General features: G+C 35.7%; 1 protein-coding gene and 1 long non-coding RNA gene across 4 annotated transcripts; one reads left to right on the top strand and one right to left on the bottom strand.

Annotated features, from left to right (window-relative positions):
- The first annotated feature begins 14,921 nt into the window (after nt 1-14,921).
- LOC148880322 (uncharacterized) lies at nt 14,922-18,951 on the top strand. 3 transcript variants are annotated; one of them, XR_016104524.1, is made up of 4 exons: nt 14,922-15,043; nt 15,241-15,366; nt 15,736-15,797; nt 18,242-18,951. It is a non-coding gene; the product is annotated as an uncharacterized LOC148880322 (long non-coding RNA). The 3 variants fall into 3 exon arrangements; XR_016104523.1 differs by having other exon boundaries at nt 14,996-15,083; XR_016104522.1 differs by lacking the exon at nt 14,922-15,043 and having other exon boundaries at nt 15,137-15,366.
- Nucleotides 17,672-25,330, bottom strand: LOC148880321 (NAC domain-containing protein 7-like). Its single transcript, XM_088962180.1, has 4 exons — nt 24,638-25,330; nt 20,602-20,785; nt 20,218-20,493; nt 17,672-18,775 (listed from the first exon to the last, which is right to left on the bottom strand). The coding sequence occupies exons 2-4, from the start codon at nt 20,759-20,761 to the stop codon at nt 18,138-18,140; spliced, it is 1,074 nt and encodes a 357-aa protein (XP_088818306.1). The 5' UTR covers nt 20,762-20,785; nt 24,638-25,330; the 3' UTR covers nt 17,672-18,137.
- Between the last annotated feature and the right edge of the window lie 1,957 nt (nt 25,331-27,287).

Raw genomic sequence — 27,287 nt, 5'->3', positions numbered from 1 at the left:
TACTGCACCAGAACCTGTCCAATTTCTGGCCCAGCCTAGTTAGCGTCTGTGGTTAATCAGCATAGAAAATAGAGTAATTAATAGACTTGAAATTTTGGGTTGGCCCAAAGCCAGTCACTTTTCAAGGGGGTATGTAATTGATTCTTGATCCATAGGCCGTGAATGGGGTTGCATGATTCAAGGATCAGAACCCATTATTATCAAATAGGATCATCCATACACCAAAATAGACGACTTTTATACCGTGACAAGTAAAAAATCTTGGACTCACAAGTATCTGCACCCAATCCGTCCCTCCCAGCCAAGACCCTCTGGATAGCTTGGATCATCATTTTCTTGAACTTTGAATGACAAAATTGCCATGCTGATCTTTTACACAGCTAAAGCACGAGGTGGGAGACATCCAATCTATTGGGCCCAAGGCCCATTTCCTTTGTTTGCTTCCATGTAACCAAATCTAACGTCATATGAAGAATGGAATCATTATTTTTGCTAATTTGCTCCTGTTTATTATTGAAATTAAGATGAATGATTCCATTCTTTTTCGTTTTGCTGTGCACATAAATACTTGGCTTTACCGTATATGTATATTGGAGGCGTTTATCATATAAATGTTTATCTGGAAAAGTTGTTTTGTTGGTCAGTTTTTGGGCGTTCAAGAAGCAGCCCATAAAGGTACTTTCCAATTCAGCAATAATAAACATTTTTTCATGGTTGGCTGTTTGGTGGGGTGCTTCAACAAACAACCATATGGGTTATGTGATTCAGTGTGACACTTTTACTTGGTATTTGGGTGTCATTCAGCCGATCTAAAGATCCAAATTATTCATGCCCGATTTTGAGATCCAACGGTAGATCTTGGACGCAAGCCACATCCAACAGTCAAAATGACTTGTATAGGTCCTCAAAGTCTGAAATTGATATCTAAGGTTTATCTTATATGCAAATAAATTATCCCTTTTTTCTCCTCAACTCATCTAAGCCTTGGTCCCAACTACTCATGGTTGATCAACTGAGCATACAGTAAGAAAGAAATTTCTACTTAGAGTTAGACAAATGGTGTTGTGAAAATACTTACCGAACCAGGCACAACATCACCATTTTGGGTGAGGAAGCTTCACTCCATTAATGGCAGTGGAGCTACCAATGTAGGAATAACAATCTCACACCAATGCCATTTTTGAAACATTCAAACACAAATTTGCAAGACATACCTTTCAAGCTGGATCAGAAACATGACATGCCACATCAGCAAACACGTCAACACCAGCTAAGCTCAATGTTTCGTTGGGGGAAGTGAGAATTTAACGCTTCCCCTAACAGTTCCGTCTACAGAAATCGATATATAAACATTTATCTGAGTTTATTCGATAAATGATGAAACTAAACAGTGGTTTTATACCCGATAAATGCCAACGCTGATGTGGCGGTGTTTATTGAGAAAACACCCATACAACCAAACATCCTCATAGTAGTTATTGCAGACAAAGGTTGAAAGTATTGATGTATGTATTGTACAATCCATTTTCAAACCATCGATACACCAATGAGTTGGGACACGTTGTGACTTCATATTAGGGTGTTGATAGAGAAAGTGAGCAGGAAATCCAGTTAGATATTGATTTGGGGTGCAATTAAACTGAGTGAGCGGAACTTTATCATGTTCTAGCTCGATTTGATTAAAATATCGTATGTTTGAATTCGAGTTCAAGTTTGATTCAACCTTCATTTTTCTGTTCAAGAGTGATTTAACTAAATAAGTTTGAGGTTCACCCCAAAAGTTCAAAAAGCTAGTAAAACTTGCAAGTTTAAACTTGTGAGTTTGAATTTGAGCCTAAATTTGACATATCAACCTTGCTTTCAAACACTTAAAATAAATAAGAAGTATCAATAAAAATATTAATTGTTCTGACACATAAACCTATATAAGCTAAATATCAAATTCCATGGCAATTTTTCATTAGAAATAAAAATAACAACTTTAACTCAATGTTTTAAAATTTGTCTCGGAACCAGAACCGTGAGAGAGAGAGAGAGGTTGAGAAGCAACTAGCTAGTGAGGGTTTATCACAATATTTTAAGACTTGTACCAGGGGGCCATTCCAGATTTTTAGAACCCTAGGTTTCAAATTTCTAAAAAACCAGTATAGCCAGTCCAAACCCAGCAAAACCGACCAGGTTTTGACAATTAAACTAGTTTTAATAACTTCTTGAGATGGTAAATGCTCAAAAACTTAAAATGCAAATATACTCATTATCAGCATCCAATTTTTGTTCGATCCCTTCACTATACCTCTTTGTACTCTACTCTTAGACCCTAAAACTTGGAAAAACAATTAGATCAATTTGAAACTTTCCAAAACCTAAAATACCCCACTTTGACACAATCCACAAGACAAATGAAAATCTTGAGATAAACATCGACGTACAATCAAATATGGCCTATAGACGTAGGAAACTATAAATTAGTCACGCATCTACCATTGATCATGCCAACTTCCTTTCTAACAGCCCTGATCCAACGCATCCATCGCTTCAAGATCATTAGGATACAATCAACTAGTGAATCCCACTACGATTCTACAACGATCAACCTTGGAAGTGCCAAAATTCTATTCCGACGACCCTGATTTAGAAAACCTAGATTAACCATTTCTCTTTTAGATCAAAACCATCAATTTGACTCCTCACCTTAATCCATGCCTATCCGCCAAATTTCATTCTAAAACTCACATGTTTGACCCACCATCAAGCTTAGATCCTATTTCAACAAATCTCGTTTATTAAATCTTATCATCCATCATCACAACTTCATTTGGCCAATCAGACTCCTCCGCTACGTTCAAAGACCCAAAAAAAACCCTAAATTCACCCATTTAACTATTAAACTAATAAAATGTCATTTTGATGTAGCAAATCGAATCGCCACCTCATCTGTCCCAACCTAAAACCTCAAAAGGGTGATGACTGATATCAAACCCATTCTTGACTTGTTCAAACACTTAGACCAATGAAATTGATCCTAATAAACCCATAAAAACCCAAAAACCCAAACATACCACCACCTAAAGCTATGAAATGACAAAACTACATTTAAAAGTTCATCAAATTTATATTTTCTACCTCTGATAGCCCTAAATACAAGACTGTCATGATAGGCACGCCACAATCTCCCGTTGGATGCATGAAACTTTTGAAAACCACCCCCAAATTGAAAAAAAAAAAACATTTCACCAAAGAAGAAATCCTGATTAGGCACATTTTTCTTTAAAGAATCATTACCTATTTTTATGAAAAAGTTTTCTTGAAGCCCAAGCCTTTTGATTGGATGAATTTTAGATCTCTTCCTCTCCATTTCTCTATAAATATTTATCCAAATCAAAAGGTGGTCCCTAGAAAGAGAGGGGGAGAGAAAACTAGAAAGAGAGAGATCTAAAAGATAAGAAGAGGAGAAAAGAACATTTCTCCCAACCTCTGTAATGTTTCCATTTTACTTGAAATCCCAAAGTCCTTGAAGATCAAACTTTGAATCTGCCCATGTGTCTTCATTTTCAAGATTTGAAACCACAAAGCACACCATCCATCCAATATCTCATTTAAGCTTCTTTGAATTTGTTTCCACTACTAGAAAACTCTCATAAAAGTTGTACACGAGAGTATGTTGTTAGACAATGTATGCCCTTAGCTCTAATCAGAATGATGTACGTTGTGACATTTAATGTAAATGAATAAAGTACATATTTGATTCATGTTATTATGGTGTGTTTCTGTGTAATACCCTTAAACTGGACACATATGAGACTCGTGTTAGTTTAGAACCTTCACAGCCGTTGGATAGATCTGGGGAGATTTATCCTGCCAAGGCTGACACTGATGCGCCGCCAAGTTGGTTGGGGTGGTTTGTCTCAACTATCAGGGTGAGACCTGAGGTACATGTAGTGTGGGTTTTCTTGAAATGCTAAACCAGACCAGAATTCCAGTATTGCCCTGAACCTTAGAGAAAGAAGGGCAAAACTGAAATGTTACACTTGACCCCTAGACTCGATTATGATACTGCACTAGGTGTTGGATTGGGCTGTCTTTGATATGTCAATCAGTGAGATCCTTAGAGGGGGTCAAAACCTGGGTATGTTGGGACATTCCAAGAATTCATCTGAGTGGATGATCATAGTGACAAGATCAGTCCCTTTGTCGGACAAAGTGAATGATCAGGAATGCACTCTTTCTGATGGAAACCAAAGCTGTCGGTAGTCTATTTCAACTGTTGAAATTCGTTTTGCAAAATATATTTATATAGAGATATACATATATATAGGGGTGTTCATGGGTCGGGTTGGGTCGGTTTCTTGGGATTTTCCAAACCGACCCGACTTGGTCGGATTAGCTAAGGTGGGAACCGAAACCGACCCACTGACAGGCCAAACCAACCTGGTCGGTTTGAGTCGGGTTGGGTCGGTTTGGGTCAGTTTCGGTTTTGCTCCTGCACAAAGCTAAATAAAATCTGAATTAGTTGATAATTTGATATTCAAGAGTCCAAGATAAATCTAAATTTAATTCAGGTAATGAATAAAATCAATAAATTCTTCATGTAAAAACAAGTGTCAATAATGGGCCTTCTAGAGTAAAAAACTATGTAAATCTAGGTAGGTAAATCAATAAAATAAAAATTTAGAAACCTTCTAAATTCTAATCTAGGTAAAAAACTAAAAAAGGACACCTAATTGAATTTTAATTGTAATTGCCTAATGGGCATTCTAGAGTTCTAATTCTAGTAGAAGTCTAAAAGTAGAAAACTAGTAGGAATTAAGAAACTACTCAAACTAGGAAGTAGGAACTACCAAACTAGTAGAATACAAGTTCGGTTTGGGTCGGGTTGGTTTCGGTTTTCACGCAAGAAAACCAAAACCGATATGAGATTTCGGTTTATGTATGTGTCCAACCCGAAATCGACCGATACGGATGAAAACCCGACCGACTCGGGTTGGGTCGGTCCAAGTTAGTCGGTTTGGTCAGGTTGGGCATTCTTATGAACAACCCTATATATATATATATATATATATATATATATATATATATATATATATAGATATATATATATATATATTATGGTTTCAAAATGTTTACAAAAGGTTTTAATTCCCAAAATCCATGTGAGTAGAGAGTGCAGCACTGTACTTTGCAGCCGAGGGAGAGGTCCTCTCTTGTCAAGTAGTGTTTGATCATTATGGGCTAAGAGGTTAAGTGTAAGCCCATTAAGGGTAATACCTGATGGGCTAATCTTGCATCTGCCCATAGTCCTTAGGTTTTTATAAGGTGGCTTGACTCAGGGACCATTTAATGTAAATGTTGGGCCCATTAAGAGCCCATGGTGATGGGCTCAGGGGTTCACTATCTCCTACAGTGAATTTGGCCAGGCCTTATAACAAAGGTTGGGCTGAACCCATGTGACTGATGTGTAGATCAATGTTTGGATCCTATACAATACAAGGATATCCAACTGGGCAGCATTTTAGAGGATAAGTGAGCACATAGACTTAATGAGCCTAAAGCCCAATTCGAACTGGCTTAACTAGATTAATTAAAGATGGGCGGTTCTAGGATTTAGATCAGAAAATAGGATAAGGGATTGTCCCTATCCACTCAGAGAGTCCAGATCCAAATAGAGATTTAGATCTAGAAACTCCTAATTAGATTAAGAGGGTTGATATTTATCTATAGATAAGATAAGGGATTATCCTTATCTCTTAAACAAAGTCCACATCCAAATACAAGATTTGGATTAGGAAACTCCTAATGGAATTAGGAGAACCTCTCTTTAAGGCTATAAATAGAGGAGCAGAGCGAACCTCTAGTTCATCCTTCAATCTACTGATTCAAGAGAGAAGATAACATACAGTTGGACTGCCTCTATCTTCTGCTCTTGCTCTCTCCTACTATTGCCGCCATAACTAGTTCGATCTCAACTCTAGGAGTGATCAAGAAAGGGTTCTTGATATCATCTTTTGGTAGAAAAGGTGATCTGAAGTTGTGCTCACTCGCCCTCCATCAGATTCTTGCTGAAAAGTCATCATGCTGATTCTGCTTCATCTTGCACTATGTCATCTTCGGTGGAAGTAGTCTTTGGATTCATCCTTGGGCGTGAACACTTTCATTGGAGGTTACTATTAATTCGTATTAGGTATAGCCCTCCACTCCCTTTTGGTTTCAGATTTGGTCTAGTTTAGGTTCAAGATTGATCATTGAAAATGCAGTTTTCTAAAATAAGAAATGTGATTCCCACATGGGAAAGAGAGAAATTTTTTAAATTTCACCCAACCTACCTGCAAGGTTCGGCCATTCATATGATGGATCTCTCATCCCTTCATATGTCTCTCATTCCATCGTTTTGTCTATGTTTGGATTCATAAATCTTTATTTTTAGCTTAGTTCTAAGTTGCTTGAGGTCTAAAAACCATAAAAAATTTGCATTCCCGGTTTCATCCCAATTGAAAAAAAGAGGAAGAGAGACAAGGTTCTTAGGGAAATCAGTCCCTAAGACCTGATAACATCACTTCAAATTAATTATGCGTAAGGTTGATCTCGAATTGCTCCCGTATTGGGCTGCTACAACAGCTTGGAGAAAGAGGTGCCTAACACGTTCCCTTTCCCAATCCTTAGGATCCAAAATCTCTCGGTTAGGTGCCTTTCCTAACAAAGAACATAGTCACTATCAAAGCAAGTAAATCAAATTCTGAATCTAAAAATAAGGAGCCATTTTCTTTAAAAAATGAGTGGTGATTCCATTTCTTTAAGCTTAGGCCATGAGCTTTCTAGAGCTCACACTCACAAGTTGACAATTGATGTTAAAACCAACAAACTAGCCATCCCACTAGTACATTAAGAAATGTAATGTTTTACAAAAGGTGTAAAATATTACATGTAATATTAAACCATTTGACCCACGACCCAAGAAGCATTCCAGTTTTGTGTCTAATATGAGTCTTAAAACATTGGTTTCTCAATTCAAAATGAAGTATTGTGTTTTTCTTTTTAGTTTAGATAAAAATGATACCATATAGATTTTGAGTTTGAAAAACTAATCAAACTTGCTTTAAGGTGCAAATAGCATTGAACTCAAATCGAGCCTAACTGAATTTGAGCTTCACTTATTCTATTAAAGCTTGATTTGATTGCATCCATAACATCAACACTTTAAACCATAATTACTACTTATTCTGTTTGAGATCCATATTGGGCTTTTTATTCAATTTAGGAGATTAAATCATTTTTGGATTGGAATTAAAAATACACTTTATTTAAAGGGTAAATTACAAAGACCCCTATACTATGGGGTCAATGACAATTACCCCAAAACTTTCATTTGTGGCAAAAGACCCCTTGGACTTTCCCTTTGCAACAAAGACATCCCCCTCTGTTAGAGTTTTGTCAGTTAATCTTGAAAAAAAAATCCCATTTAGATGTTTACATTTTTTTTTTGAATCCCCAACTACTCTTTTCTTATTTATTTGAACAATTTATGATTCGATTAGTTTTCTAAATATAATATTGCAGTCCTCTTGGTTGCTCTAATATATCCTTGCAAATTTTAGTTGGATTCAATATTCTGATGAAATGATAGAGGTTTCTTTCAAATAGGTTTTTCTGTGTCAATAAAATGATTCTTGTTATTTTAGCTAGTTTCATCTAGAGAAAATAGAGTTATTTTGGGATCAATTAGGGTTTAAGATAAAAGGGAAAAGAAAAGAAATAAGGAAAGTTCACTAGAGATTTTCGTAATTTAATGCATTCTATCATCTGACTTAATGGCTAGGGTGTATTTGTTGCAAAGTGAAAATTCAGGGGATCTTTGTTACAACAAGGGATAATTGTCACTAACCCCATAGTATGTGGGGTCTTTATAATTTACCCTATTTAAAGTGGTGGAGCTTAACCAATTTAACATTATGGAAACATTACAATTGGATATTTTATTTGGGTTTGGAAACTAAATTAGATAGATGCACTAAGATGGAGAGGTTTTTCAACAAGGACATCTGTGAAGTAGTTAGGTTCCATTTGGTTTACAAGAATAGAGGTTTGGAATTGGAATTGGAATGGGTCATTCTGATTCCAACTGCTTTTTGGGAAGATCGGAATCTCATTTCCTTTCCTAGTGGAATTGGCATTCTCCCATTTGAGGGAATGGCCATTCCCTTCCCCTCCCTTTGAGAATGAAATCTCACTCCTGCTGATTTCAATTCCCATTATGGTTCCTGTCTGAACCAAACAGAATATGGGAATAAATCATTGGGATTCCGATTCCAAAGGATTTTAATTCTGATTTCGATTGTGAACCAAATGGATTCTTAGAGAGGGATTATAGGAAGAAGAGAAGGCAACAAAGCAAATGGATTATGGGCTAGGGGTTTCAAGTCCACAAGCCAACACGACACCGTGCCGCCTATGACCCACGTGCTAACACGACCTAACACGTGGCACAACACAACACAACCCATGAGAAAGCAGCGGGCCAAACATGGCTTCCTTGAGGAACTATTCGTTGGGGACACCCCTCCCCAACGACTAGTTTCCAACAGCTATATAAGGGGGTATTTATGTATTTTGGCATTGAAGGAGAAAAATGACAAAAATACCCCCAACAACTATATAAAATCTAGTTTAGGGGCATTTCGGGTAAAGTGATAAATGAATTTACAATGACCAAAATACCCCCAACTAAAATCTTGTAGCTTTTAGGGTATTTTGGGCAATTGAATTATTTTCAATTCCTATAAATAGCCCTATCCTCCACCCTTCTCATTACACCAATTCAGCAATTCTCTTCTCATACTTTCCCAAGCTCTCATACACTCTCATATTCTCAATACTCTCTCTACTCTCCAATTCTTAAGTCTCGACTTTTTTCAAGTTTTAACAAGAAGAAGGCTTGCTTAAGTATTTCAAGTTAGCAATTTGGAAGTCTTGGAGGCTTCGAGCGTTGAAATCAATTTGATATTCTGAACCAAAAATCCAGGTGAGTGCAATTAAATTAATTTTTTACTTTTTTTAGAATTAAAAAAAATATTCTAAAACAAATTCTTACTGATTTTTATAATGCAAAAATGCCACATGATATTATACTTGAGAAAGACTAGGAAATGGCAATTTGTATAAGTGATTTTTTACACAAATTTTATGGTGCAACTAATAAATTTCTGAGTGTTTATTACCCAATTAGTTGTTTTTCAGTTAATCAACTATTCATGATTAGTGAATGTTATTCAAAATATAAAAAATCCACAATTTACAAGAATTGAAAAAAATATTGGGAGAACATTTCTCCTCTTTATTGTTTAGCTACAATATTAGATCTTAGGATTAAGAAAGACGGATTAGACATTTTCCTTGAACCATATTGTGAAAATATGAATATTGAAATTAAAAATTAAAAAGAAAAAATAATAGTTTATTATTTGAAATGTATAGCTTATATCTCAAATGGTAAGGCATAAAAAATCTAAAACTTGTACAGGTGCACCACTTCTGAAACAACTAGTTCTAGTAGTGGAAAATATAGAGTTTGGTTTCTAATAAGAATGAGGCAGAAATTTGTTGCCACCTCATCAACAAGTTCATTTAATGAACTTAATTTTTATATACAAGCAAAATTTTCTAATTTAAGTGATTCCTTCAACTCACAATGAATGAATAATTTTGATATTTTAGCCTGGTGGAGTGGACATGAAAAAAATTATATAGTCATTGCTACCGTGGCACCTGATTTACTAACCCTTCTAGTGTTTACAATTCTATCAAATTCTTGTTTTAGTGTAGGTACTAAGGTGTTGAATGACAAGAAAAGTTGCATGAATGATGAAAGTCTGGAGATATGCATTTACTTCAAATAATGGTTGGATGCTAAGGATAGATTATAAGACAAAAAGAGGGCATGACACTACACCTGAAGATGGAGGTGGAACTTAAAGAAAAATAGACATTTTTTGTATACTCAATAATTTTGTAGCATTTTTTTAAATTATTGTAAATTTTGTTATTCAATTTTATTTAAATTATTTGTTATTTTTTCAACAATATAAGTTTTATTTTCAATTTTTAATTGTATTATATTTTTTATATTTTATTCCATTTTGTTAAGTATTTTTTTACCATTGTATTTTGTTAAGTATTTTTTTCATTTCTTTGTTAGAATTTTTTTTTCAATTTGTTACCAAAGGAAAGTTAAGTATTTTAGTTTTACGTAACAAAAAGAATCAAAATATCAAAAAAAAAAAACAGTCTAACCCGGTTTAACCAAGGCCCCTGCCAAGCCCAACATGAGCCAGACCCATAGCATAGCCTACAGCCCACTTAGCCCAAACTCGCGGCTCGGCATAGCACAACATGAGCCCATACAGGATCGGGCTGTAGGCCATACTAGGCCAACCCCCAACTTATCTCAAGGGAAAGAAGCATAGCCCACATGCCGGCACGGCAATATACACTCTTTGCATGGGCCACTGGCAAGCCATGCCATACTGGCCTAACATGGCCCGATTTACACCTCTACATAGTGGTATGGGTCCAACTATTGAAATTAAAAAATTGACTCCTATACCTTTAGACGTTGTCTCTCCTCATCTCTTCCTTCCCTTTTGTGTCACCCTAACTTGGAGGAGCTCATGCATCAATCAAATGCGTCCATCATGTACATCAAAAGACCAGGCTCAGGAGAATCTTTGCTTTGGTCGAACCTTTCTATCATATCATATCCAAACAACATAGCTCGAAGTTTAATTGGATAACAAAATAGATGGTTTTGGATTCATGGAAATGACTCGGAAGCCGAGCCTTCTAGCTTGGGAGTATAACTGCAAGAATTTTAATTACTCCAGCCCATTCATCTCAAGATGAAATTTTGTGAAATACATACGAACGTCTCCACCTCCACACAAGCAAGGCCAGGTCAATAACAAGCTAAATAAAGTAACATGGATGGTGTTAAATGGATGAAATTCCGCAATTATCTTATTGTATTTAAAATGATTAAAAATTTTAAAAATAAAATAACCCAATTATTTTTGACTTATATGTATAATATGTATATATATATAGTAAATTTATCAATTATAAATTTTATATAATAAATTATATATACTTAAAATAATAATTTTTATCGGATTTGGATTTTAATTGGACGTGATGAGGTTAAATTCGCATCCAATTCAATTATTAATCGAATTCAAGTTCTAACATCCAAATCCGAAATAATCAGATATAGAGTCGAATGGGGCATCGAACTTTCGAAGTCCATTGACATCCCTAAGAGGAAAATTGATGTCTGTATCTAATATAAGAAAGGCTTTCAGAAAATTGGTTTAGCTTCACATTTAAGATTTTTTGGACCTAGTTCAACTTCTCTTGGTGGACAATGTTAGCCCTCTTGGCACATCCAATCCATGGCTGCTGACTACAAGAAACTCCTTCGAATTTGAGGTTTCTGATTATATATATTAAATATTATTCATAATATATATGAAATTATTTATATATTAAAATATATTTAAAATATTATCTATATTTTAAAATTTTTATTTATTATAAATAAAATTTATTTTTCAAAAAATAATATTAATTAAAAACTTTTAGAGATTCGGATTGTTCGTGGGGAACCCATCCCATTAAGGATCAGGGATGGAGGACAACTTTTATTGATGATGGGAATCAAAGTCAGGAATAGAGACTTATTACAAAATTGGGGACGGGGAGATATGATCCTCGCCCTGTTGCTATTCCTACTCCCTTTTATCCAATTAACTCAAGGGCTTTGCCCCAAAATAATAATAAAAAGAAAAGTCTAATTTAACCTCCCAACTCAAATAAAAGTTAACCAAAAGGATTTTAAAGACATTGCATTGCTATAGGGCCATTTTTATAGATAATGTGTTTTGTTAATCAAATGCAAATCAAACATAATTTTACATCCAAAATCAAATAGAACACCCATTCTTTAAAGCTTACCATGTGAATGGTGGGTACTAGCAAAAAAACATATGCAGCTAATAATTTCTAGTTTTCTACGTAAGAACTGAAAATATTTGCGGCTACGTGGACACAGTACCTTAAAGTATATCTCTCATGTACTACCAGAAAAAGAAAAAGGAAGAAGAGGATCGTTGAAGTAAGGTTAACGGACAAAAAAGCATAGGTAGGGACAGATTGGTTGAATTGTCAAAAACAAAATAGTAGATTAAAAATATCAAAAAGAAAAAGGAAGATAAGTTTTTCCAACTCCCAAATCAAGTCTCTCCACAAGTCCACCCACTAAAGTAATTTCAACCTCAATCACTTCGGTTTTCTTTTCAAGTGGACCAGTCGTAAAAAAGCAAGTAGAGAAACATCAATGATCAATCACAATTGATGTCTCCTTTGTCCTTGCCTCAAGCATTACTTTACAGGGAATGTGCCCTCTTAGCCCATCCGTCCTCAGTCTTTTAATGACCATCCCCATTATCTCGTATGAAATTTTCATCTCATGATAAATTAAAGCACCCACCACTCTTTTTCTAGGTGAAACTAAACTTCTAAACCTTTCTACCTAGCTTCTAATGGTTGATTGCTAATATATTAAATTAAAGTATCCACCAAATCAGGCTCAGCTTGGGAAAAGTACAAATGCAAATATATATAATATAATATAAAATAAAAGATTTTACACTATATATTTATATTTGTACTTCTTTCAAAATGAGCCTTAAGTTGTGCTTAGAATCGGTGTAAATCAAGAACAATATAAAAGTTTATACCAGTTTGGTTTTATTGACATTTGGAAGGAATGTAAACGAAGATGATGTAAAACTTCACTCTGGTTTAGATTTATTGACATTTGGATGGAGTGAAGTTTTACATTATAAATTAATGTAAAATTTCATTGAGCATAAAATTTTATATTGATGTAAATACTACATCAATTTTATGATATAAAATTTTATCACGATTTTCAAAATGTAATAACCACCTGTTATACCATTTAATGTAAAACACCATCAGTGTACTTTTATTTTACACCAATGATGTTTTACACCAAACCTAAACTAAGCCTTAGTTTAGTGCAATGGTTAGGTTGTTTCTTTGCAATACCTGGTGATGAGAGTTCAAATCTTGAAAACAGCCTTCTCTCTATGTATGTACAGGGATAAGACCCTATACATTTGTCCCTCCCCATATATCCCGCAATGGCAGGAATTAATCTTGTGCACTTAGCTGTTTTGTTTTTTTTTTTTTTTTTTTGATAAATGAAGGCAGTGTGTTTTTTTTATTTTTTATTTTTTGGGGGAATCACTATTCGCGTGGCAATCTTAAAGGCTTTTCTCTGGAAATTCTATTTCACTTATGAAACTAAACTAGGTTTGAAACATACAGGTTAGATCTAAAATGATATTCACATGGTTTAGACTTACTATATGCACACTTAGAGAGTTCAAATCAGCCCATGAGAACTCTACCCACACCTACCCACAATACACTACCCCTGTGAATTGGGAACATCTCCCCCTGCATAATATTATGCAGAGGATGAGATGTTCTCCATGTATGGTTGAGATAAACGTGGGCATAGTTCTCGTAAGCAGGAGATCAAGACTCCCCACAAGATTGCCCCCCCCCTCCGCACTCACAACGTCCCACAGTACATTCCTGTCATATATTGGGAACATCCCCCGAAATGATATCATCATTTCTAGTATTATCATTGGAAAATATTTTTAATACACGACGGAATATGCTGTGGGGGGCAATCTTGTGGGAACTGATTTGATCTCACATTTAGGTTGTATTTTTTTATTTGATTTAATAGATTAAATTAGGTCTGATTATGAGCTAACTTTCCGATTTGAAGTAGGAAACAAAACGACTTTGGAGATAGAGTAAAACCCATACTACTATACTTTTACATTGAATTAAAATCTATTTAACCCCTAAATTAACTCTGAGTGTTACTGCCTAGGCATGCAAATGTATTTGAGAAGGCAGCTTCCTGTGGTGTAAGAGAGAGTGACTAATGAACTCATGCTTAGCATAGGGAAAGTATTTTGTTTGGGACCCACTGTTCACATGATAAGTCTTGGAACCTCTGTAATTTTACTTGAAGTAGGAAATAATAGAATTGTACAGCTAGAGTGAGACTCACTCCACCCAATATATAATTTTTATTATTTTGAATTAAAAACAATTTATTTTTTACACACATTATATATATATATAGTGAATGAGAAGCCTAATCACGTGTCCACGTGTTTGAAAGATAGTATGCAGGTCATCAACAGGTTTCCCTCACCTGCAGGCACAGTATGCATGGCATGCACTGTCAACAACAGTCATCAACCTAAGCTAAGCTTTAATTTGTAGGCGTATAAAAAAAAAAAAAAGGAATTCAGTTTCATGGCCTAAAAGGAAGCCCCAATACAGCTACAAGTGTCACTTTTTAGGATCTGCCTTACAAAACAAAGACGATAAATAAACCACTAGACCTTTAGTTTGTTGAATTGTGATGAGCAAGTAGGAATTAATATTTGGCATTATAATTATAATATCAAAATATCGGCAAAATACCCAATAGGCTATACCGCTATAGTAAAGTTTTTAACCAAAGTATATATACTTAATAAGCTGGAGTAGTGTAAGGTTGGACTTGGAGTAAAAAGCATATAATGGAAATCACATGGGTGTTTCACCTGTGAATGATGTTATCTTCGCCAACAAACAACATTTAAGAAAATCCTAATTATTCAACCAGCCTATGCCTGTGCCTGTGTGGCCCGTGCTCTCTCTCTCTCTCTCCTACCTTGATCCATGAGTACGGAGGGTTTTTGACTTTGCAGGGCAGTGACCCTCTCTGGTTGGTTGGATTAAAGTTCAAAAGAAAGAGAGGCCTTTGCTCACTTCACAAGGCCTAGGATTCCTTTTCTTATTAGGCCTCTCTCTCCCTATCTCTCTCTCTTTCTCAATGAGTTTGTCGTCCCAAAATTTCATTGCTTAAAAGGGATTTCTATGCTTGACTTTAGCCCAAGTAAGTGAGTGTTTGCTCCAACAATAAAAAAAGAAAAGTGGTAATTTTACCGCCCACTGATCTAAAAGTCCATAATTAGGATTTTATAGTTTGTTCTTTTGCTACTGGGTGTTAAAACTCAAGTGGGTTTCCGCCCGGAAGATATTCCTTGGGATAGAATATGTATACCGTTACTGATTGTGCTTTGACATTTGCAGCTCTGAGCCATAGATAGTTTCTCAACCTGGGGAGAGCTACGACTGCTGGATTTGTGATAGATTGGTATGTAACTGATGATTATTCGAATAGCCGGCCGCGCCAATGTTGCTGAGAATTTGGTTGGGGTAAAATTATATATGCTTGTTGTTTGTTTCTTCTTTTATTTCCAACCTTTGTGGTTTTCAATTTGTCCTCTCTTATTGTTCCTTATTTCCTTCCCATATGAAATTAAGTAATCTTTTAGAGTTCCAGTACATTTATATTTCTCAACATACTGAATCTATTGAGAAGTTTCAGAAGTAAGAGACGAGTTGCCATGGTTATTGTTAGACTGAAATTTTAGCTTTTGCAAGCAAGAGTTCAAGGGTTCTTGTAGAGATCCGGTGTTCTTAAATTTTCTAAGCATGGTCTATTTAATTAAAGCTTGGAAAGTAAGAAATGGGTTGCCTTAGTTACTCTGTTAATAGACTGAAAATTTGAGCTTCTGCAAACAGGTCTTGTTTAATTATGAAGGAGACCCATCAATTGTTTCTTGTAAATTCGTCTCCATACTCAGGTATGTTTCTGAATTAATAAAAGGGAATTGAAGAAACATGAAAGAGTTCCTTGGTCTCTTGACTTAGTGGAAATCTTAGCAAGTAAAGAAGTTAGTTCACTATCACTATTATCATGTTGTTATTGGAGATAACTACTAAGAGTTTCTCAATTGATTGGTCCACCATCACCACTACTATAAATTGATGAAGCACACAATTACTGTAATTTGGTTCATTTAGCAGAGTCAGGATCATCTGCCCACGAGAACTCTGTTCATGCTTACCCACAATACACTACCCCCCGTGAATTAGGACATTTCCCCTTATATAATACTATGCAGAGGATGAGATGTTCTCCATGTGTAGCTCCGATAAACATGAACAGAGTTCTCGTGGGCAGGAGATCCGGACTCTGATAAACGGCAAACACATGCACACACAAACAACAATATGCGTATATAAAGGATGTCCTTCTTGCATTTCTTCTGTTTTGAGCTTTAGTGGTATATCTCATCCACCCTGAGAAACAAATAACGGACTAGATTTATTACCATTTCTTCGGTTTTGTTTCTTTTTTTTTCCTTCCTTTTCCTCTTTATTTCCTAATTCTTGATGACACCATCATAGTAATGTAATTACAAGTCCTATAAATGGTGGTTCTTTACAACGATTTTTCATTAATTAATAGGCTCCAATATATCTATTCTATTCACTTTTGCTTTGAATTTTACTTTCCTTCAGGTTTTATTTTACTTTACACTGTAAAACAAACAAAACCAAGTGAAATTTGAAACAAAAATATCGGAATTTGCATTCCCATGCTTATGCATCAGTCAAATGAAATTGCACTGCAAACAAACTAAGCCTTAAGAAGAATACATCCATGGTCCAAAAGAAGAAGTGTTTCGGCATGATCACTATCTTATTCAAAATTTCTGCTAAGGCTCTTTGCAGTGCAATTTCATTTGCACCAATACAAATGCATGAGAGTGCAAATGAGAAAAAATGTAAATTCTGTTCTGGTTCACATTGGTTTTGGGTTTTCCTTTACTTTGCTTGGCGTGTTATCCTACTTAATTTGCAATGCAAAAAGACAAAAGAAAGAGCCGAAACCAAAATAAATCAGATTTTCCACTCAAATTACTTGCACTCCCATACTTTTGCAGCAGTACAAATGAAATTTCAGTGCAAACAAGCCAGGTATAAAGGAGGTTCACTTTCCCTTTTCTTCCTCTTCACTAATTATCAAGACTAAATTTTACTAGGTATCCGGTAGAGTAATTGGCCGTGAAATTGTTAATATTTGCTTAAGCACAAGACTGTATTTAAAAAAAAAAAAATGGAGGTTATTCTAACTTTCTTTTTTTTATTTTTTATTTTTGGTAAATTAAAGGTTACTCAGTCTTCTCTACTAGTTAGATTCATACTTGCTGTAAGGTAATCATATTGCAAGGCAGCAGAATGGAATACCGAATACCTAACCTTTTTCTTCTGACGGTGTATTTCTTGGCTATTTTAAGCTGTTAATAGCTTAACGATATTGTAGACCTTAATCCTCACTTTCTGAATGCCACATTGATCACCATTCACATCATCCTTTTATTTGGTAATACATGGCTACCATCTAGCTAGCCGAACTGCATTTTTTTCCCTCCATTTAGCTTTTTGACTGGAGAACAAGAATCTCATGACATGAAAGCAGCTGGAATTTGTAATTTATTGATCATATTGACTGAATATCTTCTTAAAACTGTTTAGTATTTACAAATATAAACCATTGAACGTCTGCAGGTTAATGACCTTAATTATTATGGAATAAACTCTCAGTTCCAGATATTATCAATGGGAAAGAAGAGCAGAACAAACACAGAATACATAACTTACAAAATTAAGAGAAAGAAAAACAATAATAGCATTCTAATTTCAGATAAAGCATACAAAGACATATATGAATCGAACTCAAGTCGATTCCATAACAGCTGACATGGCTGTTGGGTCATGGACTATGTAATAAAGCCCATTACATGCAGGCAGTGCTGCAAGAAACCAAAATGCATTCAACACTTACCGAGTCAGACACAGCATACTCGGCCGCACATTCCATCTAATAACTACATTACCTTATTAAGAGTAGGAGTTTCTGTCCTATCACAGTCGGGTGCTGGTCTTTATCAATATTACAAAGAGTAGGCAGAAATCCGACAACTAGGGTTTTATAATTTTAGTTTTATTATGTACAGGAATGTGAATCATGATTTTGTCCATTTGTTTTAAGTTTTACTTCCTATGATTAGTATATAGGTTGAATATCTGTAGTAGATATATATATATATATATATATATATATATATATATATATATCACTTCCACAGATCAATTTGGCAACTGGAGGTGGACGTGGAAGCATATTCCGGCACCAGTTCTTGCTTGTTGGGTTGTCTGACAAGAATGTTCATATGGTCAGATACGTGAAAAACAGCGGCTGCATTGGAATAGTTGGTTTCCTTGGAAGCATCTTCATGGCTGAGCTGAGAGGCAACAAACTTGTCAAAAACCCGCCAGTCCGTGACTTGATCAACTGCTTGCTCGTTGTTGTTGCTGTTGTAGAGAGAGTTCATGTTATGCTGATGATGATTCTGTTGCATCTGTTCTTCTTGCGTTAGGGAAGATTGCAGAGTGCTCCCAGGGTTATTAATGTCGAGTCCATATGCAATGACGGAGTTGCAACTTACACTGGCTGCCGAGTGTGGAAGTTTGGGGCTCTCTAATTGAGGGAGCTGAAGGAAAGCTTCATGAGGCATGTGATACTGCAACCCAAGCTCCTGCTTGCATGCATAGGGGTGGTGGTATGCCATATCTGCAGGCTGAACAATTCGCTTTGGGGAATCCAGATCCGGCATGAATGAGACGTGCTCGTCGTACCAACAAGACGACTCGTCACTTACTTTCCTTATTGTTGTTATTCGCTTCTTGAACACCCTACAGACAACCCAGCCCTCTTCCTGGTGCAGTACTTAAATGAGATTCACATTGATCGTCACTATTGTAATTAAACAAATTCCATCTCAAGGTGTACAAGTACAAGTACTATTATGGTAAAGAAAATGCATAAAAGTCGGATTAAAGTAATGTTGACAATTATATATGCAGAGAACATACATCAACATTTTACTACAGATTTCTGCTGTAAATTTTCTATTAAGTTCAGTTTGGGATTTGCACATATTTGTATATTTGCACTCTTCCCAAACTGAACCTTAAAGACTATAGTTAAGTGATCCTCAAGATACTGTTGAAATATCTTATTCCTTATTCTTGCTGGATTATCTAATCACATGTAGACATAAAAATACTGAGCAAAACCAAAAGATTATTTTTCTTGCCAAATTCCAATATTTGGAGACTGAGAGGAAGTAAATGGAACTTGTTAAGGTGTCTCTTTTCACTGGGTTAACAGGAGCTTATTGTGAGTAGTGGATAGTAATGAAGTTTGCAGTGATAATTAAAAAAGAAGACACAATTTTCAGTTCTTGTCTCTCATGGTGTGGAAAAATTTTGGCTAAGTATCTGAGTTTTTTAAGAAAAACTACTTTTCAGATTAACTAGAATGAGCAATCGACTAACTGAGTTCTGAGTGGCCCAACATTCTACAAAAATGGTAGGTCAGAATCCCTTCTAACAAATGATAAAAACAAACTACACTTACAACTTTGACTACTTTATTGCCAGGCCATGTTAACATATAACTTTATTATCTGTCATTAATTTTACTAAGACAAAACAGATTATAAATGCTTTGTTAGCTAATAGTGTTGGCATATGAAGCCCTCTTTTAACATATTCTCTCATATTTGATGTTAATGTCATTAATTAGAGCTAGGAATTATATATACGTGATTGGAGTTGGAGACCCTCATGCCATCTTGCTAAACATTTGTCTTTGGATTGTCTTTAAATCAATTTTTTATTATTTCATCTGTTTATTTATTTCCTTGTTACAGAACTTCATCAATCTTCTACAAAAAAAAAAAAAAATTAAAACATTGAAGGTAAGATTCTCACACATAAAACCTTATTTGGTAGTATAAAAGAAACCATTCCCTTATAAGGTTGTGTTTGGTTTGAAGGAAAAAGGTAGGAAAAGGAAGGGAAACCTGTACAAACCTTGTATAGGTTTCCATACCTTTTCCTTCAAACCAAACACAACCTAAGATTGATGAAAAAAAAAAAAAAAAAAAACATTCTATTTTACTTCTTTTATTTGACAGAACATCATCAATCTTCTACATAACAAAATAACTAAGTAAACGAGTGAAGGTAAGGGTGGATATCATATAGAAGGCCTTTGAAAGTAGAAGACAAACCATTGCCTAAGATAGTGTTCATCATCAAATGGACTAATAATCAAACCAAAATTGAGAATTAAACCACTAAATATACTTGCCTGAGGTGTACCGTTTTCATTTGTTTCAAGCCGATACTCATGCATAATCCAATCGGACTTTTGTCCATTTGGAGCTCGACCTTTATAAAAGACTAAGGTCTTTCTCATTCCAATCAAATTATGCTTAGAGTAAATAGCCTTGTCTCTTCCTGTTGCTTTCCAAAACCCTGCTGTTGTGGCTCTATTAGTGCGAGTTCCAGTTGGGTACTTCTTATCTTTATGGCTAAAAAAATACCACTCGTTCTGTTCTTCATTTCCTATCTTACATTTTTCTGTTCAGATCAACAATATAAGCAATGCCAACACTTACGAGATGGTCAATGAAATACAAAATGGGGTGAAATTCTGTTTACAAGAATTATTTGGGAAAACGGTCCTACCTTGAAGGTCCCATGGTTCTATCTTGTAGAGATCAATTTCTTTGATGACATCTAGATCAATCTTTCTTGAAGCAATCTTTTTTCTAAGATAGTAATCAACTAGCTCTTCATCTGTTGGATGGAACCGGAAACCTGGAGGAACATGGGAAAAAGTATTCATGTTTTCCCTGCAAGGAACCGGAATCTGCAGTTAAAGTGGCACATATAGTCAGAATTTTATCCAAATGTCAGTTCAGAAAGGATGGAGAAGAGCAATTACAAAGCCTTTTCCCATTAATTCTAAGAAATGCTGACACTTATATATTTGAAGAGCTGTGTAATGTATTTAATAATACGAATAGGCAGTATCTTATAGAATTGAAAGCAAGATAAGAACGTTGAAGAATATTCAAAAAATAGAACTTTTTTATCATATTATCTACAACAAACATGAGGGAACTTCTAGAAATGGATATAGCTTTCCAAAGTTACAAGAAGTTTTAGAGAACTGCTTAAATAAAATGGCCAATGTTTTATTAGGACTGAAGGGCAACTTCTGTGCATCAGTCTCCATCAATTACTCCTTTTTGTGCATTTGAAGAACGGAATGGTAAATCTTCAAAGCTCCAAAACACCCTACAGGACTTAATATACACATATATGCATGGGCTTTGTTTGAATAGAATGGTGAATCAGGATTGGTGTAGCCATTCTTTTCTTTAGGCTCAGTTTGGAAAGAGTACAAACATAACTATGAACAGTACAAATGCATACAAAATGATATAAAATTCAAGGTTTTGCACTCTACATGTTTGTATTCTCAGTTTGGAAGGAGTACAAATGCAAATATGTACAATGCAAAAACATATAAAATAATACAAAATACAAGGTTTTGCACTCTACATATTTGTATTTGTACTCCTTCCAAACTGAGCCTTAAGTACAAATATAATCTGCCATGGCAAATCAATGACCACAACTATTTCAAGCTTCCAAGCAGTTGGACAGGGCTCATGTGGACCCTGACGTCAGAATTTCATAACAAGGGAAAAAAATCAACCCTATGCTATATTGAAGTTTTGATCAATAAAAGGTATATAATAACCAAACCGGAAGGTGACCAAACCACAGTCCTCCTAAATAAGATATCTTTTTGGATGTAGAAACATGTGAGCTGCAATTTTGTCTTCCCATTTTATGAATGGAAAAGAAAATTTGTGGTGTCAAAGAAAATGGACAACATTTTTGAGGATGAAAATGATCTAGGTAAAGAAATAATTGATGAATTATCAGACCATATACCTTTAATTTAGCGAGAAACCCATGGATGTTTTAAAGCATTTAGCCCTTTCTTTTGTAGCTAATAGACCAATTGATCTAAACTGGAAATAAATAGATTTCAATGTTTTAAAGTATTTAGCCTTTACTTTGTAGCTACTAGAAAATTATAATCTGCAAATGAATTAAAGATTATGAAAAATTAGAATATTATATGTTTATGGCCTAACAAAATTTAAATGACACCCTTAATTATGGAGTTCATTGTTGGGATAAATTTAATACATTTTTGGAAGAAATAAATTCTCTATCTTTTTATCAAGAAAATTGATTAATGATTACAAAATACTTGTTTAACAATACATGTTGCCCCAGATAGTCAAACAGCATAAATAGGCCGGTGCAGCCATAGAAAAATAAGTGGGAAAAAGGTTAGACAAGAATGATCACAATGAAGACAAAGGAAGTTATGGTAAGAATGCATAACAAGACATTGATCAAGTGCCCAAAATGAGTTAATTACTTAATTGGAACCAAAAGATCATATGCTAGCATTACTTATGCTTTTACTTCATTCCTGGTTTTTATAGAAGTGATTCTTGCATAACTAGAACAATGTTGTTTATTTTGTAAATTGGACATATTACTAGTTTTAGGCTTCTTATCAGAGTAATGGTATTTATGTAGACAAATGGATTAACTAAAACAATGATGATCAAGATGGGTTGTTCCAAAGAAAATACATATCATGTAGAAAGAACTCATATTTATGCACGGCCTAGGAGCTCTATTTTGTACACAGTGCTAATCTTCAATTGGATAACTGAAGTTTAGTTCACTGATCTAATAAGTTTGTAGATGAAGAGCAACTGATTTTTATCATGAGTGCTAGACACAAATGGAGCAAAATAGGATCTAAGCAACATCTCCACAGGAGAATATACCATGAATGAGCCCAAAGCCATTTAGTTCTTCATCTACAAATTAGAAGGTTGTCTTTACATTTCCATCCAGGAGAGAACAACGAGACTAAGAAAGTCTAATATGGTTTTGTTTGAGCTCATTCATGATTTATTAATGGCTAATGCCTAATAGAATGGAAAATCATCATCTTGCACCCCCCCCCCGGGGGGATTTGAATACAGACCTTACATTGTCCAAGATACTATCACATTGACAGAATCTGGTTCCGATCCACCTAATATAAAGCCCACTCTCAAATAAACTGAAATATGGAGTAAAAATAATGGTAGATGCTTCTAAGACTATCATCCCAAAACTTACAATATCTACAAGCTGTATTAATTAAACCTTGAGTAGCATTTTATCTCTTGTCTTCTCCTAGAGAAAACATCGTATCAGCAATTACTATTCACCCATATAAGTGGAGGAATGTTTCATACTGATATACATAACAACCAAATGATCTGTGTTGTTAGAAAGAACCAAAAAAAATGAAAAAGAAAGATCAAATAGATTATATTATACGTCTGACTATCATAAGAAACCATTATTTCATCACTCTACAATTAACTCTATATAACAGTGCCTTAAAACATGCATGAGGCTTTCTTCGATACAATTTCTTTTCTCGCACGCCATATAGCAGTTAACTAAAGAGCAATATTGCTTTTGTTCCTAGGATCTATATCCAACTGAGCCATCATATAGATCAATAAATAAAGCACTAAATAGCTAGAAAGGCAACATAACAAAGTAATATTTCACCAAATCATATAGCACGACATGTTTCCATGAGTTCATAGTTTGAAAATTAAAAACTTTAATAGGCTAAAATATGGTGGAGACCATTTTCTAAAAAAAATAAGAATTATAAGAAAAAATATACAAGAATACATTTTATGGGTTACCTGATTTTGAACAAATCTTTTTGGTACATTTTCTGTACAATTTATACTTTTTTTTTTGTAAAAGGTGTATAATTTATTCAAGTGAGATCAAATGATGAATGATAGTTAGTGCATTCTATTGATTTCCAATCTATATATTGTGAAAGACACTTTCACCTAAATAGCAGTTTTAGTAATGAAAATTTTCGACATAAAAAAGACAAAAAATATATATAACAATAAAATGAGACGTAAAAATGTAGTTGAAATTAACACTTTTGTTTCCTATCGTTGATGTCTTGCTATTATCTTTTGGTATGTCTAACTATTATTTCATTTATCGATTAATGTGATAACTCTAAGATGGATTTATCAAATACTTGGACTGCAATTAATCCTGCATTTGAACTAGCTTCCAAGAAAGTGATAGCTTTCTATCAAGCAAAAGATATAATCTGTGAGATGATCAAATAGGAGAATATGCGACTCGACTTTAATCTTTCAAAAAGATTATGTGACTAGTAACACCTGATCTTAATTGGTGCTACACTATTTTTGTCAAAGAAGTAAAAGCAAAAAAAATGAGGAAATATAGAAGAAGAATAAAAAGGAAGAGGTGATGATACGTGTATTAGAGGTGTAAAGACTGTAGGATTTGACAAGTGAAATCATCAAAACCAAACTAAAACTATGTCAGTGTTGCGATCTTTCTGCATCAAAAAAACATCTATGGGCAATCAAGAACACCCAGGTTGAGCTTAATAGCAGAAACGAAGCCGAAAATGTCAGAGATTTGAAGATCTACAAACTTGGGAACCAACTCATGCTAAAACATCAAACATTAACAAATAAAAGAATCTAGATGCATCTTACATGAAGAAAACCCAGATGTGAAATGAAAGGAAGCAGGAAGAAAGAAGAGAGCTCACAGATCAAAAGTTTTAGCGTGAGTTGGATTTTCTTGTGCCAACTTAAGAGCCTCTTCAAAAGATCTGAGTCCGTCAACTCAACCTGGTTTCTTCAATCAGCAAACGATGGAAACTCTACGTACGATGGCTTTATCCCTCCAAATTTCTTCCAACTTTAAAGGATAGTACTATATGTATAACTGAAAACCAGACAAGAGGAAAACAAGGAAAAGAAAGAAGGAATACAAGTTATCCTCGGGAGTTGAACCCTGAACCCCAGGAGAAAAACCTCTGTACTTGTAGTTGAAGTGTTAAGGTTGTCGGGCTATGGTTGAGGGATCAGATCCCGAGGAAGAATGTAGGTGCTTTTGTGGGGATGGAGGGGAAACAAAAATGGAAAGAAAGTAAAAGAGAAGGCAAGACTGAAGAATGGAAGAATGGAGAACAGGTAAGATTAAATAACAGAGAGAAGCAAGCGAGAGCAAGCACACGCGCACACATAGACGGCTTTATTATCCATCATCTGAAAATCACACACATTCTCTCTCTCTCTCCCTTCTCATTATCTCTAAGTGGAGAGCTAGATTGCTGGAAAAGTTTCGGGCGGGAAAAAGGGAGAAGGAAATTTGGCCGGAGGAAAAGATCCTGCGTGGTGACAACCCCAACCGCTACTGATGGAGACCAGAATAGAATGTTCTTCTCTGAGCTTTCCAGTCTCTGTGCCAAATATGAAATATTTGCGATGAGAGAGAGAGAGAGAGAGAGAGCAATAAATATGGGCTGTTCCTGTTCGACGGAATATTAACAAACGGAGAACGTCAAAGGATCAAACTTAACGGCAATGTCCACTTCGCTTTCCTTGATTAAACCCTTCAGACCCACAAAAGCAATGAACAAAAATAATATTATTCCGTAGGATTTTAGTGGTGACGCAATTGTACATCCTCCCGCCAAAAGTTACACCTCTGTCCTCTGGGCTCTGCTCTCTCTCTGTGTCTGTCTCTCTTCTCTCTCTCTCTCGGTAGCTATTGGTGGGCCCTATCTTGGTCTCTAACACCCTTTCTCCACTTAAAATAATTGCAAGCTGCTGTAGAAAAATATCATACAGAGCCTGTGATCTCAAAACAACCCTTCGTTTTGCCATTGAATTACGAAAGTTTTTGAACGTATCAATCACCCTTCAAACAACCGATACGTTACCCCTCTCAGTGCTTCTCACTGTTATTATGATAAAGTATAACTGGGAATTATGGTGTTGAGAACTCATCCGGTCCGTTCACTCAATTGTTACCACCTGCTAGCTGCTACCCCCGTTCGGAGGGTCACTGTTTTCATTCCGTTCTGTACTGGCTTTTCCCCTTTTGTTCTTTTATTAATTAATTAACAAGGGAAAAGAAAAAGAGTAGTGAGATGAGGGTATTTTAGGTAATAAAATATTGTTAACATTTCACCAGCAATGGCACGGGGAGCTCTGGTTGGTCGGTCTTCGATTTTTTTTTTTTTGTTTTTTTTCGTATCTCTTGGCTCTTTGCTTGTCGAAGTGGGTCCCATTAACCGACCTACAGCGTAACGATAGAGACTCCCCTCCAAATAGAAACAAAAGCTTCCCCCCAAGGCCACAAGCTAAAGCCGCCCAAGCCGAAAAGCCGATGAGGCCTAGGCGGCTAGTCGGGACGGTGAGAGAACGCTCGGGTGAGTGTGTGTGTGGATGTGGTGGAATGTGGGACCCGCCCGACGGAATGATGCCCACGACTCTGTACGTGGCGGCTCATGGTCCGGCGTGGGCTACTCCCGAGTCCCGATCATTATTAAGCTCGCAATTTGGGTGCTGGCCGGTTGTGCACGTGGGCCCCGCTCTCCCGGCCCGACCTGGGGCCCATCTAGATGTGCTTTTTGGACAGGATGGATCGATGTAATTGCCCATTGGACACGTTAGCTTCAATTTTGGAGCGTGCCGTACCGATAAATTAACCGACTCTCCAACTTTTCCTTTATATCGGCCCGGTTCGTCGCCGTTTGCCATGGAAAAATAAGGTAAAAAAAACTACACAAACCAATTAACCAACCTTTTGTTATATATTTCCCTTATCAATCAAGTAAGTAAAGTGAAGCAAAAGTTTCACACGTGATCCAATAGGCATCTCCGTCTCCATCCCCGTGATCAGGCCAAAGTACCTTCAAATTCACTGTTTATCTCTTCATCATACCCGATACGTTAAGCAGAACCGGCCGAGACAATCAAAACGTATCGTATCAATATTATCAGTCATAGTAACAAAAAATAAAAAACCTTGTCCTGATGCAAATGAATTTGTAAAGATAGTGACAAGGAAAGACAACCAAAGAAAGTGTGGGGGTGGAGATTTAACCACGGCGGGTCCCGCTTTAAATCATTACGGATGTAAAGCCATCATTGTCTCCGTCCGCCACGTTCCGAGTGTGGGGAAACTCCGTTAAGATCCAACGTGGAGCCGTTTGGGTGGCTGAATTCGACCGCAACGAAACGAGACCAATGCTGCTTCTCTAATACACCTTGGGCCCCACCAGGCCCTTCACTTGTTCTACCATCATGCCTACTACTCCAGTCTTATCCCTACGGTCGCGGAAGTCTTTTCTTTTTTTTTTTTTTTTTGTGCTACAGGTAAGCCCACGTGGCAATTTCCAACTGGGT

The sequence above is a fragment of the Nelumbo lutea genome, chromosome 1, assembly GCF_056320005.1.
Source record: "Nelumbo lutea isolate HS-2025 chromosome 1, American lotus-T2T, whole genome shotgun sequence".
Classification (NCBI taxonomy): Eukaryota; Viridiplantae; Streptophyta; class Magnoliopsida; order Proteales; family Nelumbonaceae; genus Nelumbo; species Nelumbo lutea.
The sequence above is the reverse complement of the archived record's forward strand: the minus strand, read 5'-3'. Positions and strand labels throughout refer to the sequence as shown.